The 25,124-nt window shown below is 39.0% G+C and overlaps 1 protein-coding gene across 1 annotated transcript in view; it reads right to left on the reverse strand.

Annotated features, from left to right (window-relative positions):
- The window catches only part of PCNX2 (pecanex 2), a 164,026-nt gene that overhangs the window by 113,857 nt on the left and 25,045 nt on the right, over nucleotides 1-25,124 (reverse strand). The window contains exons 9-12 of the mRNA XM_075707554.1: nucleotides 11,804-11,939; nucleotides 8,462-8,604; nucleotides 6,978-7,131; nucleotides 6,837-6,869 (exon numbers count right to left, since the gene is read on the reverse strand). Of these exons, the coding sequence (XP_075563669.1) occupies nucleotides 6,837-6,869; nucleotides 6,978-7,131; nucleotides 8,462-8,604; nucleotides 11,804-11,939 (466 nt within the window). The remainder of the gene's footprint in view (nucleotides 1-6,836; nucleotides 6,870-6,977; nucleotides 7,132-8,461; nucleotides 8,605-11,803; nucleotides 11,940-25,124) is intronic.

The raw sequence follows: 25,124 nt of genomic DNA on the forward strand, positions 1-25,124 counted from the left end.
AAAAGAATTTTTTTCTACCTTACTTTTATTTTAATGAATGTCTGCTTCTGGTAGCTTGGCTTTTTTTTTTTTTTAACTTTATGAAATAAAAATTAATCCTATAATTGCATCCTGGGGAGTAAAAAAAATAGTAGAGCACCTCCTAGGTGCAGTGTGAGGCATGGAGATTGATTTTTTGCACCAACAGAATTCAATTTTTTTTGTTGATTTGAACCACTTGACAGCAAATCAGCATCCCTCCTGGAGGGGGTGACACTCACCAGCAGTTTCTGGTCTCTCTCTAATGCAGCACTTTGAAATGATGATCCAAAGGAATTAATATGTGGAAGGATCCTTATCTGACATCTTTTATACACATCTTACATGACTGATTCACACTAATCCTACAAAACACTGCTGTGGGGCTGTGGGCCAGGGAGAATAAGAGACATTTAAGAAAAATCTTGATAGTTCTCCTGGTAGCAAGCTTAAGGGTAAATAAGACATTTTAAACACTGGTGAGTCAAAAGATTCCTTGAGTGCAAAAATCCATGAGCAAAGTGACAAGGATTTAAGTTTGCCTTGCATAAAGCTGCTGTGAAACTGTTCTTATTTGTAAAATGTAATTTAAGTGAGTATAATAAAAGATCATTTATTTTTTGAATCTACTTACTAATTTGAAACAGTTTTGTTTGGCTACCAGCCAAGTTTCTATGTTAGCATTGCTATTAACTGATCTGTACTCTCTTTTGGGATCAATCGGTTAACAAGGTGGCAGATTGCAGGGAACTAGTGGGCTTACATTGCACCTCACATCCATGGAATATGAATCAAGTCAGACTGACAAATCCTAGCTGTTTAATCAGAGTTTCAATTTTGCTAATGCCCTTTTTTTTTTTTTAAATAGGACACATGTCCATAAAAAAAAATCAAAGGAGAATTACAAAGATAAAAATCTGACCCCTCCCAAAAAAAAAAAATCAAAAAACAAACCAGCACACACCCACCTGAAAAAAAAGTTACTTTCTGGCTGTTTTTTAAAACTTCAGTTCATTTATCGTAAATACAAGCTGTGCCTTAGGAAAAGAAAACAGTAAATATTGCATCTAAACAATTGCTTAATGATTTATATCCTGACGTGCACTCCAGACCAAAGTCTATTTTATTGTGGTGTTACATTCTTGTCTTATCTCTTGAATTACTGAACCCAGGTTTTATCTTTGCATAGTAATTATTTGAAGGCAGTTGTGCTTCTAGTTGATGACTAGAAGTCCAGAGCTTTAGCTCCACACACCTTTCAGTTCCAAGCAGAACACTGACATACTCAGGTTTACAGTGTATATTTAACTCTTACTTCTGAAGTAGTTCACAGTGCACCGGGTGAAGAACTGGCTGAAGAGCAGAGCTCAAAGGGCTGCAGTGAATGGGACTACATCTGGCTGGTGACTGGTCACCAGCAGTGTTCCTCAGGGTTCAATTCTAGGGCCAGTTCCGTTCAATATATTTATCAATGACCTGATTGCAGGAGTTGAAAGTACCATTAGCAAGTTTGCTGATGATGCCAAACTGGGAGGTGCTGTTGACTCTCTTGAGAGACAGGATGCCTTGCAGAGGGATCTAGAAGGATTGAAGCATTGGGCTATGATTAATGGGATGAAATTTAACAAGTGCAAATGCTGGATTCTGCACCTGGGACGGCATAATGCCAGGCACAAGTATGAACTGGGAGAGGGGTGGCTGGAGAGCAGCCGTGCAGAAAGGGATCTGGGGGTGCTCGTTGACAGCAGGCTCAACATGAGTCAGCGGTGTGCCCTGGCAGCCAAGAGGGCAAACTGCATCCTGGGGTGCATCAAACACAGCACAACCAGCCGGTCAAGGTGCAGCCTCACCTCGAAAACCATGTGCAGTTCTGGGCCCCACAATCTCAGAAGGCTGTGAAGGTCCTGAATGCCTCCAGAGGAGGGCAACAAAGCTGGTGAAAAGCCAGGAAGGCATGTCCTATGAGGAGCAGCTAAGGACTTTGGGCTTCTCCAGTTTGGAGAGGAGGCAGCTGAGGGGCGACCGCATTGCTCTCTGCAGCTTCCTGAGGAGGGGACATTGAGAGGGAGGTGCTGATCTCTTCTCCCTGGTAACCAGTGATAGGATGCGTGGGAATGGTTGAAAGCTGCACCAGGGACCGGTCTTTAGGAAGCACTTCTTTACCAAGAGGGTGGTCAAACACTGGAACAGGCTTCCTAGAGAGGTGGTCGATGCCCCAAGCCTGTCAGTATTTAAGAGGCATTTGGACAATGCCCTCAACAATGTGCTTTTGACTTGGTCAGCCCTGAAGTGGTCAGGCAGTTGGACTAGTGATCATTGTAGGTCCCTTCCAACTGAAATAGTCTATTCTTAAAAAAAAAAAAAAAAAAAAAAATCACTCTTACCATACCAACAACAGTAATGCTAGTTAATGCTAGTTAGGATTGAGGAAGCAGCTTTCAAAGGCTGTCTGAACAGCCTGCAAAATGTGAGCAAATACCACCTTCCCTATTTTTCAGGTGGCAGTGGGGAATGAGACAGAATCCTGAAAAGGAGATCTTGCCTACTATTGGATCAACAGGAGCAAAACAATGCAGCAGCGATGTACTTGGAAGGACACTGGCTGCACAGCTCTTGCACTGCTTGGGATGCGCTCAAGCTGAATCAGCTTCCCCGAGCGCAACAGCGACTCCAGTCCCCACATGTGGGGAACAGGCAACACAAGAAAGATGAATTGCTGAGACTGTTAGTGCTGTATTTCACTGTCATTTACATCCTTTGTGTGCGGGGGGTTATTCAGGACAGGACTGGTTTGAGGCCAACAGTGGACACCTAGGAGGGAGAGGACAGTGGGATGGTGCACCACCTCCTGAAAGCCACAGGCAGGGGATAGACATTACATTTTCTCTTTTCAAAGTTTTAGAAAGGGGGAAAAAAAAAAGGGGGGGAACGAAGCCCTCCTGTTCCTACCACTGACAGGCCAAGCTAGGCAGCCCTTCACCAAAACGGGCATGTGGCAGTGCAACTTATCAACAAGATATTTTAGATATTAAGGGATCATTTTGTTCTACTAGACAAACTCAAATTTTGACATGCAAAACTGATTTAATCTTGGTGAAACTGCTCCACTCTGCATTCTCCTTCAGAAGAATTTAAATAATGAAGCAGGATTCCTTTTATATATTTCACACCTCATTTGTTGAACATTTTTTTTTTCTCCACTGATAAAAATTTCAGTGAAAACTTTTCCTTTCCCCAAGTCTGCCAAAAAACGTCACTGACTTTTTCAGGTCCATGTTTCTTATGAATATAAGAAACATATTCACATTCTACAAACACAGCACTGCTGCATCTTGTATTTTGATAAAAATATTAAGATACTCAACAAAGCTAGAATAATTTCACAAACGCTTCCATTTAGTAAAATGGCACTTTTGACTGCAAAGCATTTTGATGGGGAAATTTCAGAAAGGTCCAACGATTTTTTTTGTTTATGGGTGCACACATGGAAGAGGAAAAAGACAGAAGGCTTTATATAAAAAGAAAAGTGTGTGTGCTCAGTTCTACAGAAAAGCTCACAAGGACAAATTAAAAATACTTTTTAAGTGCCTTATGAAATTTATGAAACTGCCTATGGTAGCTACCCAACTGAGTTAGCTATCTGCTTTGGCAGGTAATGCAACCGAGACAATGAAGTGTGCAAGCAATTCTGTACATCTTAAGAGCATGACCGCAATCTTTCAAAGCTCAAATGCCTTTGCAAACCTGAGCTAGATCCTGAGCTATACAGAAGTCTTATGAGGGACTTGCAGACAAGCTCTCATGATCCTTCTATAAAGGCATTTACTACAGGACACAGACTTTATTGCCCAGTCTGCTGCTGCCTCTAACCAATATCAAGAAACTGCAGTCAAAGCCACTTGTCTAAACCCTTGAAATGCACACAAGAAGAATCTCTTGGATCTCTGAATTTAATACCCTGCAGTCACGGGCACCTCCCTTATATTCGGCTGTTAATAAAGTGATACAACTCACACTTGGGATGGACTTTATTTTCTTCTCCCTACCACTCCAGTGAGGAGGCTGTCCCCGAATTTCACCATCCCAGAACCACATACCCCTGTGTGAACAGCAACTAAAGGCCACCAGCTCCCAACTGACCAGAACTGGAAAGGCTAAAGCACAGGCTGACAGGAAAATTAGTCTCTTATCTTGTAGCAAGCAACAGTACTAAACCTGCAGCTATGATAAACGCCAGTAGCCAGCATTAGCTGTAGAACCTGGGAAGTTGCAACTTAAAACACCAAAGCTGATCAAAACAGAACTATTATCACAATTCAATAAAATGAGTATAAGTGAATATAAAATTCAAAACATTAGCTGAGTTAGACAGCTTCTTTATATACTGAAACTCATCCCTTACCACAGTGACAGTATACAGACAACACAGTGTTCAACTTGGAGACCCCAGCTGTTACAGCATGGTATGGGGCAAGAAATAATCTTATCTCCAATAAAATTGTACCGGACTACCAGACTTTAAAGGCTTTAGTCAGCAAGCTCTTTCTCAACACCAGAAAGTGAATACACTGGCACTCAGAAGGAGTTCAGAACAAAAGCTTTACGCATCCCTAGGCACTGTGTTTTCTGAATTCAGTGGATGGTATTTTAAAGCAGAGTCTTTCAAAATGGTATAGGCTAGGGATGACAAAGTCACATCCAACAGTAACAAAGTCTGCATGTGAGAGATAGGGAAGAAGTTTGGAACCTCCTTGGCAGGCATGGATAACATAAGGCATTAGTGGCTATTCATGAATCCAAGAATAGAAATTAATTCAGTGCGCAAATCTGTGGCTCGCAATGGTTTGTTTCACACTGAAAAATCTCATCTGCATTTTTATTCATGGACATGGTACTGATCATTCTTTAATCCCTCTGCTGTTCTGCATCCTTACATTAAGAGATGTTATTCTCTTTAATTTTAATGTAGTCACATGAATTATGAAACAGTACATCGAGTATCTTTCCTCACCTTCTTGTTGTCTTATGTTTCGTGGTGCTTCCTAGCTCAAGCAAGCCTTTACAAATACCTATTGTGTTAAAAAGATACAATGTAGACATAGCTAATCTTCTAGTTTAACTTCATCTATAATGCCTCCCACCTTTAAAACCCTCTGTGAAAAAACACTCTGAATTTTATTTCCATTGGAGTTTGTATGGTGCACCAGAAAGTTTGCAAGAAAATGTCCCTTATAAACAAAGTTTTAGGAAAGCACATGGAAGATGGGAATATACCTATTGTTAGTTTGCTACACTACTGCATGACACACAGAATACAACATGGTGAATAATACTTGTAACAGTATTGTGGGAGTCTGAAATGCAAACCTGGATTCTGCACAAAAAACATACTGTTTAAACTTCATTAGCTACTTTACCTTTAATACTACAAAAAATATGGTCTAGATAGGTTTATAAGGAAGTTTTGATTAAACTGTTTGCCACACACTTTAAACAAATGTACACATTACTAATGTCAAATAAGTGCAAACTATTTGATTACAGTTCACATTATTATGTCTAGACATGCTAGTTGAACTGACAAAAGATACTATTTTAGTCACCAAAAAACCAACTTTTTACTGAGGTAGGAATACTTCTTTAATGTATTGAAAATATTACCCTACAATTTGTAAGCTGCTGTTTATTAGCCTTCCCTACTTTTTACGCAAACAGGTTATTTCCTGTGAATGCATTATAACCAACAATACCGTAAGTTCACCCCATAGTAACTGGTGTGGAGAAGAAACTAAGAATCTTCTGAAATCCATCTCAGTGAAATGTCTAGCATACACTTGTAAATAATCTCAATTTCAAGTCCAGCTTGTATTTCAAGGCTCTACACTGACAAAAATAATTGCTCCCTGCCAAAGGGAAATAATCCAGCAGACCTGCAGTTTTCAACATGCTGTTTTTGAACCCTGAGGGAAGAGAGGGGGTCCTCACAAACATTCAAAGAGCTAAATAAGAAACATGAGCAACCAAGCAGCCAGGGTGAAAGCAAGGGACCTTGTGACCACTGAAACGTCTTCCAAGATCCGCAAATTAAAAAACGCTGAGACACTGTGACAGGTGGAGGCGTCAGGGTGCAGTTGTAGGATGATGCTCCTAAACCAGTCCTAAAATGAGGACAGACTTGAGTAAGGAACTGTTTCCTTGCAAGGTAGCTGTCACTGTCAGAGTTCAGTTTCTCAGATATACTCAAAATAGCAACCAAAGATCCTTACAGCCTGTGTTCACCCACAGATTTGGCCATTTCTTCAGGACACAAGCACAGAAACTGTGACCATATTATAACAAAGGGAAAACACCTGTACCATTTGATGAGCTAATAACACTATTGGGAAATACATCTGCAATACCAGATTAAAAAAAAAAAATCCCCAATCTCAAAAAAAAAAAATTAAAGCCCCAACTGACCAATGACAGGTGCTAACCTGGAACTTCTGCTGTTTTCAGTCACTGCTTCTAGAAACAAAAAGCTTGTCTGATGCCACAGGGTTGTATTTCAGCAAACTAGTCCAGATGCATTTGTTTTTACTGCATATTTTAGCTTAAAGAAAAAGCACTTTTCTAAAATCACAGAGATAAATTCAAATAGCTTAAAATTAATTAAACGCGGTACAAAGTCTCAAGATCAGAGACAGCATCTTTCTCATTTTCATAAATCACCTAGAAGAGCAAACTACTTATACCTGTGTTTCACTGAACAGCCAACTGTTTCACAGTACACAAGAGATAATAAAGGGGAAAGACTTGTTATACTGGCCGAGACTTACGTGTATTGGTGAAGCAGGATCAGGCTGAACGCTCTAAAAAAAAAAAAAAAAAAAAACCACAGAAGAAAAAAGTTTGCTTACAGGATTTTGCCTTCATAGAAGTTAGAGAATTCAGCAATTGAGTATGAACTTCTGTCCTACCTTTAGGAGAGAATACTGGCAGCTGGCCATCACAAGACAGAACAACAGAACCCAAATGTCTTTACAGAAGCCTTGATTCAGAGTCAGGAATCCAAGAAGTGAAACAAGAACTACTAGGAGGACAGCAAATACGTTCTCCTTTATATCTTCTGTCCTGTGTGAATAAAAGTGTTAAGAGAAGCACAAATATTTATATATTCATTAGAGCAAGGCAGGTCCATTTGCAGCTGGTATGAACTGTCAGTGTTGGAGCTACCAGAATTTACAGAATCTGAGGTTTTGCTCCCAAAACTACATTTCCATGTTCAATTGTATTTCACCACCATGCCAAAGACCTTATCCACTGTGATAGCTAAAATGTATAGAAAAAAGGCATATGCACTGAAGTCCAGCACCCTCCAATCTCACTTCCCAAATAGAATTCCACAGTGGAGCTGATTTGAATGTAGGCAAGTGTATGTTTATAAAAAACAAACAAAAGAACCCCAAACAATTTTAAAAGAGAAAATAAGGCATTCATTTAATTAAAAAATATACATCTGACAACAAAGAATTAGATGAAAGACTAAATTTACATCTGATGTTTTATTTGTTTTATCTGTTCTATTAGAACATGGAAGCTGAGATAAAAAACAATGTTAATATTCAGGCTATAACAAAAGAGTTTATCAGCAGATGCTTTCCATGCAATTGAAACAGAGAGATAAGACACCACAGATAAAGAAGTATCTGCTCTGGACCTAAGCTCGCCGACTATATAGCCTGATATCTGCAGCATGTAAAACTGTCATCTGAAATTTCTGTTGTGGAGCCCATATTAACATATATGGCACAGCACCCACCCAAAGGTAGAGAGATAGGAGAGCCAGCAGCCATTAGGTCTGTAGGCTAACATGTTTGAAGCTCCTACTAGTCCAGCAGATTACCACATGAGGTCTAATAGCAAAGAGTCTAATAGCTTGAAGAGTTGATGCCAAATGAAACTGAGGGACTAGAAAAAGGAGCAATGCCAAGACAAGAAGTTTTCTCTAAACAAATAAAACTGAACTGGAACGGAAGGAGCTGCTGAAAGATCCCCTCCTGAATATTCACTCTATAATATTATTATTTAAGATTGGATTACTTACAATACCCTGGGACCCTTCAACTTCTGTATTTTTGCACAAAGCACTGATTTTCTCATCAGAAAGCTCAAACCATTGGATCCAACAGCTGAGAGTCAAATTAAAGACTATTCTACAGGCCTGGTGCTCACATGAATCAAAGTCTCTGCTTGAAGACAAATGGTAGTGAGAACCACCAAAACTAACTCTAAAGAAAAACATTTTCTTTTACTTAAAGCAAACAAGCATCTATCTACTCAACTAAGACATGAATACAATGCTCAATTTTTCCTTCTCTAGTCACCTGCATTGCTTTATACATGAGGAGAGCTGCACACTGTAACACTACATAGAGCTGCATTTGAAAAAAAAAAAACTTACCTGTCCAACAATGCCAACAAGGTAAGCCGATCATACCAGACTTTAATCCATTTGCCAGGGAATATAATAAATCTGTAAAAATGCCTGTTCAGTTTCCGCTGTGCTGAAGAACATGAAGAATCCTCAGGGTCCTGGCTGGGTTGCTTTAAAAACAAACCAAACAGAAATACACAAAACACACTTTCACATTGACACAGGGCTGCCAACAAAACAGGTGTTTAAAAGACCAAATTTACATGAAATTTCAGATTTTTTTTTTCCTAAAAGGGATAGAGGGGGAATTTATTTTCTTCATTTTAAATTAGAAACAAAGATATCATGCCAGCTTAATTATTACAAATGGACAGAAACTATATCAATTGTGGAGCTCAACAGTGATAATATGCTTTAAACATAAATATTCATTAAAAATTAATTACTCTTTAGTCCCAATCCGCTTCTTGTCTAAAGTTTCTTTTTGAAGATTTTTCCATGCGTCAGGCTAATTACAGCACAACACAAAACCATACATGATAGGACAAATCCTTGTTTTTAACCAAAAAATCAAGTAGGCTTTAAGGCCTACAGGCGTGACTTATGAACTGTCCTTCCAGAACACAGCTTTGTTTATCTTTCCTGAGATGTTTCTAATACCACATCAGGTGTGCATCCTCAAGAACAACAAGAGGAAGGAAAAAAAAAACCCCACACAACCAACCAACAAAAACCTTGCAAAGAAGTACAAACAGCATAAACATCACTAGTTTAAGAGTCTCTAATCTTACCATCACATTCATAAATCCTTCCTTTTGAATACTGCTTTTGTCAGATTCTAGGACCTTTTCTTCTTGCCTGTGTTTGAACTACAGCATTTCAGTTCTCCTGCAACTCTACACCTGCACTCCTTCACCAACACTTGTAGGGAGGGAGGCTTATCTACAGACCATCAGCCAAAGTCTGCAAACCTAGACAACAGAACAAAAAAACCTCTGCAAAGTAGTGATTTTTTTCCAAAGTACACCAATAATTGATGGGAGGGAATCACTTATCTTCCTCTCAAGAACAATTTGTCTGAGATTTCTCATCAGTGTAAAGCCCAGTGGGTTTCAACCTCCTTCTACAACCCCCACCCCAACTGTTAAAGACAATCAACATTAGATAATATATCTATCTATTATGGAACTCTAGGCAATGTTTCCATTAGAATTATTTGTGTTAGGTTAACTTTCCTAGTCAGAGAAGGGGATTTCTTTGTGAAATAACTGATCACCTTCTTGAATTGTAACTGTTAGAAAAACCACAGATTTTTTAAACAACCCATCCACCTGCACAAAGGAATTGTTAAATTTTCTCTCGAATTATTGGAATAATTTCTAATGTTCACTTTCCAGGAAAAGGAATTTTATACATAATTTACGTGTGACTGGATGTATTGCTGCGTGTCAGCTGGGAACCAACTCATTGATATCCTCAGTCAGCTGGCAAACGTGAGGTAAAACATGCTAGCTTAAGCTTTGGAGAAACAAATTCAAGTTTATGCATTTTATCTCATGCCTCCAATTGACTAAAAGTGTACAGCCATGCAGTGCCGGGTAGCTCAGCAGCAATCAGCATAGGACAGTAATTCACTCATGTTTCTGAGCATTCAGACATGCCAGGGGATGCCAGGCTATTTGGCATTCTTTCATTTATTAACAATTCCAAGTAATTTAAAAGCTGTGAGACTGATTGCAATCCTTTCACCACACTAATTTTAAAATCTAAAAGTAGTTTAGGTACTCCAAATTTTAATATTTCTATTACCACTTCAAAAAGTCACAGTTGGGGCATTTTTAAAGAAAAAAATATATTTTAAAATATTACAGTTGCTAATACTGGCACAGTTTTGTTTCTCTTGTGTCCGATTTCCCAACAGAAAGTAACATGAAACTCAATCAATTGCAATCATTAACTTCACTCATCTAATCTAGATTGCCCACTATTAACTAAATAAAAGAAATCAAAATGGTGGCAAAGAGTCCATTAAAAACACCCAAGAATCTGATTGTTTGGTCCTCAGAACAGCTTAACATGTATTTAACTGAGTGCTAAGTGAACATTTTGGCTCCTGAGGAACTGTAACATTTGGATCAAGTCCATTCCATGAAGCTTGCAGTACTTGGGCTGGAGTCAGATTTTGGAGCTGCATTTATTTAGGAAACTCTCTGACAAGCCCTGAGCAAGTCACTAAGTCTAATTGTGCCTCCTATCAAAAAAGGGCTTATAAAAATTCACTTCATAAATTTATACAGTGTCAGAGACAGCCTGCAGCCCTAGCTTCATTGAAATCAATGACAAAACTTTTCTCGACTTACATAGGCTCAGAATTTCATGTTTAATTGAAAAAAACAAAAATTCAGAAACCAGGACGTTCTGAAATTACTGCCTGGCCTTGTTACAAACTTGCTATGTGATCTTGAGCAATATGTCTCACTTCTTATTGGTGTAGTTTTCCCAGAAGAGGGGGGGGGGGAAAAAAAAGGCATGATAATTGTTCTCTAATTTACAGGCAGTTTACAAGATTATAAATATCTGGAAAACATCTGAGCCTTTAGATAGACGTCTCTGTCCAAATCTGAAATACACAATTCAGGACAATTTCCTGATTTTTAATTTAAAATAGTTCCTTTATACGAGTTGCTTCTAGCTTTAAGTTCCTGAGCAAAATCTAAGATGAAAGATAATTAACTGGCATTTTAAGGTTATTCATAAATATCAAACTAGAATTTGCCATGGAAGAAAAGAGAAGGTTAAAATTATTATAAAAGGAACTGTAAAAACAGATTATAGCCTTAAGCCATTGGTCACAGACCCCAAACACTGTAAAGTTCAAGTATATCCACATATTAGCATACAAACTGAACTTGAGGGCCTTTTTCTTTTACCATCTGCATCGAGGAGGTGGCTTTGACATTCCACAACAGACATCCAGAAGTCTGGTTGCCTGATTCAGAAAAGTGAAACCAGACATGAGGTTTTAGGATAGTAATGAATCTGGAATAAACACTTCATACTATTAAAATCCGGTGGTGTGTCTAAAATCCTAACAGCTGTGTCCTCTTTCTTTCAAATGAAAGAAAACCAAAGACAGAAGATCAACTTTTTAGGTGATGGAGTCTTTAAGTACTCCCCTAGGACACTACTCAGTGTCAGCAGAAAGCAGCTGAATTGCATCCATCAACATAAAATACATCTTCCCTCACATGAGCAATACCAAGCAAAGTAGTATAGAAAAATCAACAATACTGTCTCAGGAACAAGCCTGCTGCATTTGTTTATAAAGCAGTTTATCAAAATGCTAGAAACTGAGATATTACAATGTACCCGTGGGCCTTCTGAAAGGGTCCTTCGTGCCACCATCAATAGGAGCTGCTGCTGAAGCGCACTTGCTGCTTGGTCCCCAGAAGATGGTTCTTGGCTCTCTGAAGTGGTAGTACTAGAGGAGCTGAACTGTATTTCACTGTGCACAGAGGGGAAAAAGGAAAGAGACTGTTTTAAGAAGCTGTATTTTCCTAGTATTTCTGAAACATTACAGGAAGAAGCCTGTAATTACATTACTGGTTGGCTCACAGGACATGGAGCCTTCCACCTCCACACCTGAAATCTAGCCCAGGCCCACAAAGCAGTTAACACCCAAATTTAGGTACACACGGTCTACTACATCCAACACAGAGAAACAGATACTTCTGCATCATAATTTTTCTCATCCTGAGATGAATACCTACAATGAATCACACTTCAGAAGTGTCTTTTTCTGTCCACTGACAATAATTCAGGTCAAGAGCTGCATATCTACAGAACAAAACTACAGGGTAGCTACCACAGAGATCCTGGATTAGCTTTCAAACAAGCTCACTTAAGTACCAAGCTAGTCTGGCCTCACCTGCACTGAATTCGGTGAGTACTAATTTACCCTACTGAGAATTCAGGCTACAAGAACTTACTTCTGCCCTAGCAAGATGACAACAATACATGAGCTAATTCACATAGGCTCACTCAGATATTCCCCCCACCGCCTGCCCCGTACTGAGCATAAACTCACCCTGGGGGGGCCCTGAGCAAGATGCTATTTTTTTTTTTTTTAACCCACATTTACCGCTTTATGTTGTAGATACAGCACTTAAACAGTTTACTTGAGGAAATCTTCTGCACTTACAGCAGCGATACCTGTTGCGTTGCAGAAACGGTGTGATACCATGACATGAATGACTGGGTCTCATATTGAGTCTTATATTGAATTAAATAATTGTTACTTGGATAAAAGATTTATTTTTAATGCTTCTTGCTTATTTCTCTTCCAAATGGGGTTTATACATCGGGCACCCTGCTCTGAGCTCATTACCCCCCCTGCCTCTGGATGCCTGTCTTGGGCTCTTATTACTTTCATATCTGCATGAGGTAAAAGCACCTTGGTGCTCATGCAAGGTAGTCAATACGTGTTGCTCCTATTTTCCATAAAGGAAAGACAAGGAAGAAACTACAGTGATCTGCCTACAGTCAGCCAGGAAGCCTGTGGCAGGGTAAAGAATAAAACTCTCATCTTGCATACCCTATGCTTGTCCCCAAGCTACCTTATTAATTTTAGTTAACTCAACCTTCCTTGCCTTTGGGCACCAATTCTCAAAGCCTGTCATGTAACCCTTGTTAAGCTCAACAGAAGGGGCTTTAAAATTGTGGCTGTCCTGCACATAACTGGCTGTTAACTTAAGCTGCGGTGGCTAGCACTGTGCTGGGATAAGGTTCAATGTCTGGATTACTTAGAAGCAGGGCTGAAGACTCACACCAACACCTTGAAACATGCACACTCTCTCCTTCTCCCCTCCAGGACCTGCTAGCTCTGCCTGGACCAACAGGAACACAAGCAGCCTCGGGATGTCATCAGAGGAGCCATCCTGCCTCTGGCCTCTGAGCCAGGTAGTTTAGTTTTTTCAAAGCTTTGATTGCTATCAGGCTGGGATCCCAGACCTGATATTCACCCATCTGCCACTCCAGCAGAGCTATCAGCTGAGTAGAAATGAGAGAGCACCCTACGTTCCTGACCTAATGGCTTCCCCTGCACTCCCCACTCCTCCTGCTACAGGCGGAAGCATGATCTGCTCCACAGAGTTAGGACAGCTGCCATGTTCCCTTTGGACAGTACTAGGAAATGAGGACTTGGTCCAACACAACCCACTTGATAACCCAGGCACGAGACAGCCCTCCATATGAACGTATGTCCTTCATGGGTCTTGTTTAGCACTTTGTCAGCAGTCAATAACAAAAGAGTACAGAAGGGATGGGAACTGATCCAAGATCCTGGATCCCCACCAAAAGATCTAGGCAGTAAGGGGAGGAAGCCTAGAGGCATGCCTCCCAGGAGGAAGACTCCCACAGATATGGACTACAGAGGACAGCCATGCCTTTGTATATTTTGAAGTGCCCTACTCAAAGGCAACCTTGTCCAGCTTGAAGGAAAGCAATGGATTTTTTTGTTTGTTGTTTCCTCAGGATGAGCTGTCCTGTTCATCATCGTTGTGGGTGCAATCCTGGGACTCCCTGTTTACAGAAGGAAAAAGGCAAGTGTAGCCCAGGCTGTGCAGGAACACTACACTGGGAACTCCTGCCCAAAAGGAGACCCAACAAAACACCAGGGGAATAGATCAGTGGCTGCTCATGCCTTCCTAAATGAAGAGTTAATCTCTAATAACTTTCTGCATCTTTAGCTGTCTTTCTACAAAAAACAAGTGGAGTCAAGAGCATTTCTAGATTGGACCATGTCGTTTACCCCACGTTTACCAAGAATAGAAATGGCAGAAGGACGGATAGGTACACCAAGATATTCCCCTGGTACTCTGCTCTATCAGTTCGCAAAAATCATAATTCTTTTACTCATAAGACTTCTTCCAAGAATAGACTTAAAAGATCAAATCATCTCCCACAAGACTTGAAGATAACCTAAAAGCCAAGAGAGCCCATAGTATGTTTTCTGTTTACAGAAAGAATTCATAGCTCCACCTATCAGCAACCAGCAGAAGAGTCCGCAAGCAGCTGGGGCACTGACTGTGGCAAAAAGTCGGAAACTTCATAGGCCTGAAAAGGCAATTAGGGCAGAGATGTTGGGAAGGCAGAGCTAACAAAGCAACAATTCCAAAATCAGAAGCCGTTATCTGCCTCCTATGCCTTCTATTCATCAGCCTCATCTCTCTGTATCTTCTTACTCTTTCCTCATATTCTGTTCTCCTTAGCTCCTGTTTGCTGGTTTTTTTCTTTCTTATCCCTATTTTCCACACAACCTCCTTCTGACACTCACTTGCTACCCCCCTGATGCTGAATCGCTTGCACAGCTACTTAGAAGCTGTATGTCTCATCTGATGACATTGTTATCACACTGACAGCAAATACCAGTAAGAAATGCAATGGTGGTGTTTGTGTTTTTGTAAGCCTATAAACTAGATTCCACAAATTTATTACCATATATAAATAGGAGCAAACACTCTCTAATCATAAAATCATTATAACAGTGCTGATCGCAGTATAACATGGAATCTTGCTAAATAGAAAATCTGTTCATTTGCAGAATCAAATTAGCATTATCAAGATCTACTACAGTAAACTGCACTGCTAATGTAAGCAAAGGTATAATTGAGCCAAATTTTGAATAATAAATTATTAACTAAAAATATCTTTGATAAACATACAACCTATGCAGATCAAGTGCAAAAGCTACATAGCACCCTCTACCGATAACTGGTTGTAAAGTCAGGATTTTTTTTCCGGCTCATCATTCAGTTTTGTAAGAACACCGAGTAAACGTAAACTAGCTGAGCAACCATATAACACTGAGAATGTTTCAGTATAACCACATAGCACTGGAAAAATCTTCCTTCTCCCTCTCTGATTAGTCTGTGACAGTTGCCTTATACCACTGACAGTTTGGCCCAAGCCATTCAAATATAACCCAGCCTAAGCCATCCCCTTTGTTAAGGATTAGCTACCCTTGAGTCTGAACACCTCTCAACGTAAGCTCATTATACAGGCGTGCCACAAAGAATTCTCCATTAATAAAGTTGTTTTGCAGGTCTTGGCTAAATTTCATTTTAACCTGCATATAGGAGAAAGGACAAGGAACCTTGTAACCAATGTCACAACAGTCACAGTAACGAAGCAACTTCCTCTTCATCCTCACATCCTTAAAACCAGAAAGATCCCACTAGACTGCTTCAGACAATTGTCTGGGTCACTACAAAGCTTAACAGTGTGTAACAAACATCCACAGTGATAATAAATAATATAGCTGAAAGCTGTTTTTAATACTTACTAAAACACCACTCTCAAGTCAAAGCAGCTACGGCTGTGACATTTGAAGAGCCCGAGTGAAGCTCAGAGTTGGGAATCTCCTCTTCTGCACATTCGAAGAGCAATCACTTCTGGGGCATTGGTCTGAGGCGCAAAGTACTTGCTGAACTGAGACCTGAGCAATCCAGTTGTACAAGAGCCAGCTAGTGCTAACGACACAGCAGGAACTCCAAAAGCCTTTACTTTTTTGCCCTTTCAAAACAGACAGTTTGTGGTACGAACACAGGTGTCTGTCGCTGTCTGAACTGATGTTGGATCAACAGCAGCCCACAGCTCACCGATGGCACCTCCGTTACTCAATGTCTTTACTGATGTCTTCCTACCACCACCTCAGCAGCTTTGCTCCTTCTCGCCTAAAATGGCCTCCCTGCCATTTCATGTCCCAATCCCTTTTACACCTCATCACACAGCCCTCTTGCTACGTCTCTGCTCATTGCTCATTAGGTCTCCACAACAAAGCTGCCAGCACTAATCTGACCAAAGTATTGCACAATTCAGGACTAAGATTAAATCCACTAGTTGTAGATATTGCTTTTTTTTAAGCAGCAGATGATTTACAGTTCCCAGCTGAACTACCAAATAACAAGACTTAAACTAAAAAGCAACTTAAAGTCTATAAGGAAATTGAAATATGCAAAAGTGATAGCCGCATTAAGACTGAATAATTATGTGACAAACCCAATCATAGCAAACATGGAAAAAACATGAAGAAGAGGAGGCAATCTTCACTTTTTTGGTAAGAAATTAGTAGTTTCAAAAAGAATACAATGAACTTAGAATGCATATTTTAACTTTCCTTAGTGGTTACTTCTGAGGGGAGCTCAGGCTAAAGATGAAATCTCTTAAATCTTGTTCACATTTTGCTGCTCATGCAAGAGGATTTGGGGAGGATTTTGGGCATGTTTTAGCTAGCAATAACACTACTCCTAACGATAATAAAATAGAATACCTAAGTTTACAGAATGGAAAAGCCGGATGTACTGATTTACTGGCATAATAGATAGAAAAGGATATAAGATCACTGTTGAAGTTTTGCAGTAGACTACAAAATGCGTAGTGGTACATATTTTCATTAAGTCAGATACTACATGTGGACAGAAAGGCCTTGTAAAGCATGCTACCAGTAGCATTGTGGGCAATATGAAGGCAGGAAGCTATGAACGTCTTCTTACTCAGATGTAAGAATGAGATCCACTCGGTACACTCTTACTTGTCAGTATTAAGATTTTTTTATTTTGATAACAAGCATGTAAAATGATAATTTGTAAGCCTATTACACGTCAGAGCAAAGATAAATGCACTAACAACTTTAAAAACAGCATGTACTAGCTAATAAACTAGAGGATGCATTTTGAGAAGATGTAGCTTTACCGGAATTAATACATTAACAGCACCCAGGGTTCCATTATTTCCAGAGTCTTTTAAAACATCCCTTTTTAGCTCTCCTTATGAAAGAGTGGGGGGAGGGAAAAGAAGCTAGTCCCAAAAGCTAAAGCACTAACCAAGCTCCTAGTCCTGAGCAGGATTTTGCTGCCATCATGTGGCAGCATGAACATTCACTTCCCTGCTCTGTGTTCAGAGTAAAAGAGGGGCTAAAAAACCCTGCAAATACAGGGAAGGATTTTAACTGGCCAAACTAACACAAGGGTTTCCTCCTGACCCCAGCAAGCCAGGAGGAAAATGCCACCAAGATCGTAAAGAGTACGTTTCAGAAAAATCAGTGGCTTCATTATAATCCAAACATTACCATTTTCAGCACGCACATGCACACACCACGCTCATCTATGTGTTCAAGCAGCACTATGCTCAGGTGACCAGTTCATCTGAAATCACCGAATCCCAAAAGGAACTATATATTTGTCGCATCCATTTCAAAACATGCTTGGTTGCAGAACTGCCAAGCAGCTTTAAGAAATCTTTAAGAGTCAGCAGCCTATTACTAGAGCAGTGGGTGATCTTTGTTATTTGGGTCACCTTGATGAGAAATATAAAGATATTTTAGTGATATAGTATTTTGTCATTCTAAAACAGCATTTTGAAACACTAAATAATTAAAAAAAAAAATGTACTTATAAGTCTGCTTTCTCCTATGAGGAATAAACCTCAAAGGTTCAGGGAATTTTCCAGCAGTGAACATACTAAAGTATTAATGGATTTATGCAGGAGACATACAACACCACTAAGGCATTCAGATAGATACTTTCATATAGTATAGTGCACTCAAGCAGCTTATTCAGGGATGTGAATGTAAATCAAATAAGTTAATTCATTGACTTGACATTCTCTCTTTTGCCCAGGGCCAGAAACACTAGCACTCTGCAGCTGTACTGGCAGGTAACTTAAATTATTTTCTTAGTACTTGTTAGTCACTATGTTGCTGCAACTACTTCTTTTTAACCTATTGACCCTGCTGTTGCCAAAAAAAAAAAAAAACTCAAAACAAAGAAAAAAAATTAAGCAAAATTTTTTTTCTTAATGGAGTTCTCTATCTGTACTGCAAAGCATTTCAGACTCAAACTATAACATAGCTTCTTAGAAGCCTGCTTTTAGTGTCAGAAACTCATGTAAAAAAGTGAGGAGTTTAGAGGACCAATTGCTCAGACAGAACATGTAAAGTGCAATATGAATGCATGAATCGTACTGGTATGGATGAACCACATGTAATAACAAAACATACATACAGTTATACACAAATTTATATTATTTTAATGTTTATATACATAAATTTAAAAAGATACATGACCAAGAAAGCAGGAGAAGGCTCAAACTATAGAATGATTATTTTTTTAAAGGTATACAGCAAGTTAGGTATATATACACACAATTGATTTCAAGTGAAAGCCCAAGTGTCATGTAGGCAGGAAGGACAATCTGCAGCTAAGATAGAAAGATTTTTTTTTTTCTTCCCCTCAGGGCTGGGCAATCATTCATTCTGCTCTAGTTCTCAAATATTTCAGCTGCATGCCATACATCCATTTCTGTGGCCTATCTTACATATTTATATTAAACTCCAGCTTCTATTACACATATGCAGCATAGCAGTCTCCTGATGCATTTTATGGCTACTGTTGAGTGTTGCCAGACACAAACTGCAGCAAGAGGTCCAGCACTCGAGCCTATACATGCATTTGAATGAATCAAATGCTTTTGCATTACAAAGTTGAATCGCTGTCGGTAAAAACTTGGATTGTTCTGAAGAGACACCAACTCTCTCTGTTTAAAAATCGATACATGTATATAATGATACCATCCTGCACAGAACTGTGAGTTTCAATATGGTTTTCTTCTCAGGATTTTAACACAGGAGAGACAGAATGGGCTCAAGAATACACATGGTATTCTTATAAATTGCATTTGCTAAAACCTAGAGTATTTCTTGAAAGAAATATAAATGGCCAAATGCTTCCACTACTTGTGTGGGCACAACTCCAGTTGGCTTTAGAAGATCTAATACTTGATTTGAGAGACAGAATTGGCCTATCCTCAAAAAGTAGCCCTCAGTTTTTTTCCTACTTCAGGAAAAAACCTCCACAAAAACCATTTTTCCTTGGAGCTACATACACCTCAGTTTTTCAGCTAACCCAGAGCACACTCCCAGGTTGGTACGGACATATCCACATCAGGATTTTGTGTGTGGACCAGGTTCTGTCTGCATACACACCAAAGAAAGCTCTGTGCTTTAAACAGAAAAAAAAAATTGTAAGGATGCAGAGAAAAGTGCTAAAACACCCATAAATACTATTAGGTATCTAGCATGACCTGATGCTGGCATGCTCTTCAGGGACGTTTAGTGATCTGTTCTCATCTCAGATCTGAATACCCATAAATATGTCAGAGATGGACTGCAATATACCCAAGCAAAACAGCATGAGAAAAACGCAAAACATTTTTTGGAAATAAATTCAGCCCTTCTTGAAATTAAATTTGTTCACATTAGCTAGCAAAATACTATGCTGAAATGAAAATCATGGTGATAAATCATCAGTGAAACTTATGGAGGAAGACATCTGAGTTTCACAGTGCTACTATGCCTGTGAACTGCTTCAGGCAGTTCCATGGAAGTTTTGGATAGTTTATTCATGATTGGGAATATTTGCAACATTATTTGAAGTGGAAAAGCAGAAAGAGCAAATAATCATAGAGCATTTCACAGATTATCATGTGAATATATATAGCCAGTTATTTAACAGCTTTATACCTAACAGTATTGTTGTTTGATATTGGATGTTGTGCTCAAGGTTTCCCCAAACGCTATTCCTTTCATTACTAAGAACACAGTATTATACACAGTAAAAATTTAGAATGCATTGTAGGAGCAAAACTACTATTTTGATAGTTTCTGTGTAAAGTGTGTTACAGGAGTGCCCTCAAGTTTATTGTAAGCTTTATTTTTCTGTCTTTTGCAACATAAATGCAGGAAGGAGATACAGGCTATACATTCAGGCAATATACTATCTTAGTACTTGATACTTGAGAAAAGAAACTGCAACAGTTTACATTAATTGAGCAGAGTTTTTCATAGATGTGAAACCAAGAAGAACAACATGTCTACAGATCAACCTCTTACATTCAAATAGTTTTTGAAAGACAGAGCAGTATTTCATATACACGTTGAGGACAGCTACATTACTGAGAGGTATCAAATACTGACGTTTTTCCTCAATATGTATGTACACACACACTGAAGGTGCTCAGCCTTCTAAACAAGAGCCTCAGTATGAAAAGAAAGCACATTTAGATAAGTAGTTTAAAAACATTTTAAAATATATTAGCCTTGTACAGCAAGTATGCACAGAATGTATGATTGCTGTTAAATTTACATATTGGCATTGACATATACTTTATGGCCCTATTAGCTTCTGTACTGGGGATGGATTGTGCAACTCATGCAAAAAAATCATTAATTCTACTATTATAATTACTGTAATTTTAGGGGTTTATGCTTTCACTGATATTTATGAGCCACTTTACATGCAATGCCTAGATAACATGATACCTCACATTTACCTTTTTGACTGCTTATCAAATCTCAGTTATTTAATTGGAAGAGACATTCAAGGTAATTAAAGAAATTCCTGGGAAACAACTGCTTTCTGTCAGAGTAGCAGACAGAAAAGGTGTGTCAGAGTGACAGCTCCTTGTTTGTACGACATTTATTAACTCCAACTTGTTTCTCCTGACCCCGGAAAACAGCTATACACGTCTAACAATGCTTTAATGTATACATTCCTTCAGCTCATTTCTTCAGGATGTGTTCTTGTGAATGATTGTGGGTTTTACTTTCTATCGCCAATCTAATGGGAAGAATTTTAACTTGAAATTGTAACTGTTCTATACAGGCAAGATGTAAACCTAGTGGCCATGTGGTGAGAAGTCAAACTAACCATGCAAAAAGGCAGTTCATGCTTATACCAGGCACCTGTTTTACACAAATGTGAACTTTCCCATCCTTTTGTGCCTTCCCAGAAGCCAAGCACATACTCAAAACACACAGCATAGAAACATTAAGGATTCGCGGTAAGAGAGTCAAAGGCTGGTAAAGAACTTAATGCAATGGAGCAGAAGAATGGTTTTCAATTTCTAAGCCCATAACAGATTCAAGTGGTCTTTCTGCAACTAGTTTCTAATGTAATCCATGAGCTGAGAATACAGTTTACACTTCGTCTTGTCAAAGCCTGTTGCAATGCAATTTATGGCTAGAGGTGAAGTTGGCAAGGTAAGGGGAACATCAAATTTAGAGGCAATTAGCTCAGCAGGGAACCCATTCCCCAGGGACTGCTGGCAAGAGGTGTTGCTGGCAACGTAACAGACAAAAGTGGGGTCAGGGTAATTACATGGACAATCATTGGGGAATTGATTAGCTACCTGCCAATGTTTAAATAACTTACCAAGCTCAGTAACAAGAATCACCTGCAAAAGTGAGGGTTAAGATGGAAAAGGAATTATCTTTTTTTGGTGATCATTATAAAATAAAAACCTCCTTTAAATTTAACTTGGCTAACTTAAGTTCTTAAATATTTTAAAAGCTAGACTGCTGGACTGGTGAGACAATTTGAAACAACTCTAATTCTCAGTAACCTTTGGCAGAATTAAGGGATAGTTTTAGGAATTATTAATAAGAGACTGTTTATGCTACTTTTAAGAAGCTCTGAAAATTTCCAGGACAAGGGCTGCAGGTACAGGTAATATCTTTCATTAGGACAACTACTGTAGTTGAAAATGCAAACAATAAAACTGAAAAACAAAAAAAAAAAGGAAGAAAAATTAGAATCTGGTTGAATATATATTAACACTGATAAACTGGAGAATATTCCAAAGATCATCTCACAACACTGCAGAGCCAAAAAGAGGTGATGGACTGCTGATATTTGGCAAGACAAAGTAACTCCCTCAAACAGTATTGCTTCCAATGTGAAGTAGCCTCTGAAAGAAGAAAGCACAGACTCCTTCAATCTTGGACATCTGCTTTCTCTGGCACATTGTAATCCATTGTTGTCCATCTAGCCCTTTACAAGCAAAGGAAGAGCAGGAAGCACGCAAAAGCAAAGAACAAAAAAAAAAAAAAAAAACCCCAAAAAAAGGAAAAAACACCATAACAAAGCATCACTTCTGTGACAGAGTAGCATTGTTAAGATTTTGCATTATTTGTGAGAAATGGATTTCAGAAGCCATGCCAAGAAGATAAAATGTTTACAGGCCACAGAAATACTACTTTAATTTCAGTTCCTAATAATATGTTGTAAAATGCCAGACCAGTTAAGACTTTACTACTGCAGCAGACGATACTAAGACTCAATAGACAGAAATAGCAAGTTATAATTTGAATTTAAGATCGTTAAACATTAGTTAGTCTGCCTCAAGGCTTTCTTTAATGGCTTCTTTTGAGTCATATTTAAATACCTTCTCCAGTTTTGCATAACTTAGTTAAAAGTTATTTACCTATGGTCAATTCATAAAGCAATTACATTATTCTTGAGAAACCAGCCAGAGTTCATACCCCCCCCAGTCAAAATTCCTTCCCACTTCACCAGCTGCAGTGCTACCCAGAAGTGCCACAGCTCCTAGCATGCCAGCGCCTCTGATCCACTGCTCCTCCCAACAACACTCCCAAAGCAAGAGGCATCTTGCTGTCGTCTGGTCTGGGTCAATTTTCCTCCTCGTAGAGGAGCACATCAGGGCATGGTCCATGCACATCCACAGTTACTCCACTGGCTCAACTTAGTTTGACATTTTCCCTTTAGGAGTAGTTTAATCTTAACACTATAAAGCTACCATGATTACTGAAAAGTTTTTTAAGAGCTCCTGCAGACCTATCTATTGTTCTCCATAAGCTTATTCTAGATTCTGAAATCTGGGCTCACCAAGATCAAAACCCTATCCCATCTATTCAAGAAGGATGCCACCTCTTATGTCCAGGCATTAATTTTCTCTTGCATTCTTTGACCTCATAAAATCTGATTTGGATGGCTCATTAATGGATTCAGACACCAAACCTAAAGCTGTTGTTTCTGCACCATCTCAAGTACTCATGAAGAAGTACTGTCAGAGTCATTGTCTTCTCCTTAGTTAACTTTCTGATGGGTTGGGAGGTAAGCCAAGGACATCTCAGAGGTGCTTTCCATGTCTCTTTTCTACTATCCTTCCATAACAGCAGCATCTCCTGTTGGTATGGACTACTTGCACGATGAACATCTCCACCAGAGGAGGGCCCACCCTCAAGGGAATAATTTCTGTCAAGAGCTCTCCACAGACAGACATACAGAAGACACTAACTGAAGCAATCACTGATTACACCTTGTGCTTTATTTTAGTCTTTTTGCCTTTTTATTGAGTAATAAAAAGATAATTAGTTAATAACTGTGATTATTTGGCTTATCTTTAACCACAGATAAGAAACTAACCTGACATAAGTTATGTGCAAGCCCGCAGGTGGGGATAGAGGAAAGGGGGAAGGCAAGATGCCTCATTCCTGAACTGTCTTTAAAGTAGATTTGCCCCTCTATTTTCTACATGCTCTAAGTGTTCCATATTGTCTAAATAAAAAATTACTTGACGATGAACACCTGAAGAAAAACCAAAAACCTTTCCTTCCCATGCTACCCTTCAACCTACGCACAGATGGCAGAAACTGCCCATTGAACAAACAGCTCTAGCTAATCCTTGAACAAACAGCTCTAGCTAATCCCTCTGGCCTAAACATAATTACAAACTGCCCTTGCAAAACCCAACTTGAGCATGCTTCATGCTTCCTTGTCCTCTTTCCTTGTTTTCCATGTGAACTTCTGCTTTGTACTTTCCTTCATGCTGCCCTGTTCTTAGAAAAGCTCTTGTGTTCCGTCTTTCCATTGACTCCCACACATAAACAATCCTGGGAACCCACTCGTCTTTGCTGATATGTTCTGTTCCCCAGTCTGAACTGTCACTGTACTCCCAAGATTTCCAGCAAAAGGTGCTGATCTTTAGATATTAAATGCATGTAAATGGCTGCAAAGAACATCTGAACTTGCTTTTGTTAAGAACGTTTAGCAGACCCCTTAAAAATAATTCACATCCCTAGAGGTCTGCAAACCACAAACTAAAACACAGCACTTAACATAGCACAGGAAGACAGAGTTGTCACATAAGCATCTAGCAAAGACAGATTCAGGAGGACTTCTTATATGATAAGGAAGATTGTTCTTCTTTTAATAAAAAACAGATTAACTGATAAATGTCAGGGGACAGTAAACTATTTCTGAAATTAGGACAGACTCAGTTTCATAGTTATATGATGGGGGAGGAGGGGAGTATTCTGTGCAAGGTGAAATGAAGAAGAGTTGCAAGAGTAGCCCCAAAGTAAAGTGTTCGATTTTAGGTCAAAACTGAACTCTACCGGGTTGGGGTTTTTTATTTTGCTAAAGACGGACAGAACATTTCTACTGTAGATGAACTCAAATTATTATTATTTTTTTTAATCTTCACCCACTGACTATTAAAAGCATTATTCTCATTTCTCTCATAATAGCATTATATCTGAAATAACACTGTTCTTAATACGGTCCCAAGCTTTTCAAAAGTCTCTGCTGAAAGCCAAACACTTGAAGAACAATATTTAGTATTAACTATGACCCTTCTCACCCCCTCACTCAACTTCTCCAAATGCTGTATAATGGTATGGAAACCATAAAATTATTTAATAAAAATACTTCTGAATAGTTAAAATTTTTTTTACAGATATGCAAACAACAGATCACGTAGGAGAGCGTGGAAACCACAGTAATGAATATGGGATTTATGTGGATCATTCCAAAAAGACTTCTGAAAAAATAAA

Source organism: Pelecanus crispus, chromosome 3 (assembly GCF_030463565.1).
Source record: "Pelecanus crispus isolate bPelCri1 chromosome 3, bPelCri1.pri, whole genome shotgun sequence".
Taxonomy (NCBI): domain Eukaryota; kingdom Metazoa; phylum Chordata; class Aves; order Pelecaniformes; family Pelecanidae; genus Pelecanus; species Pelecanus crispus.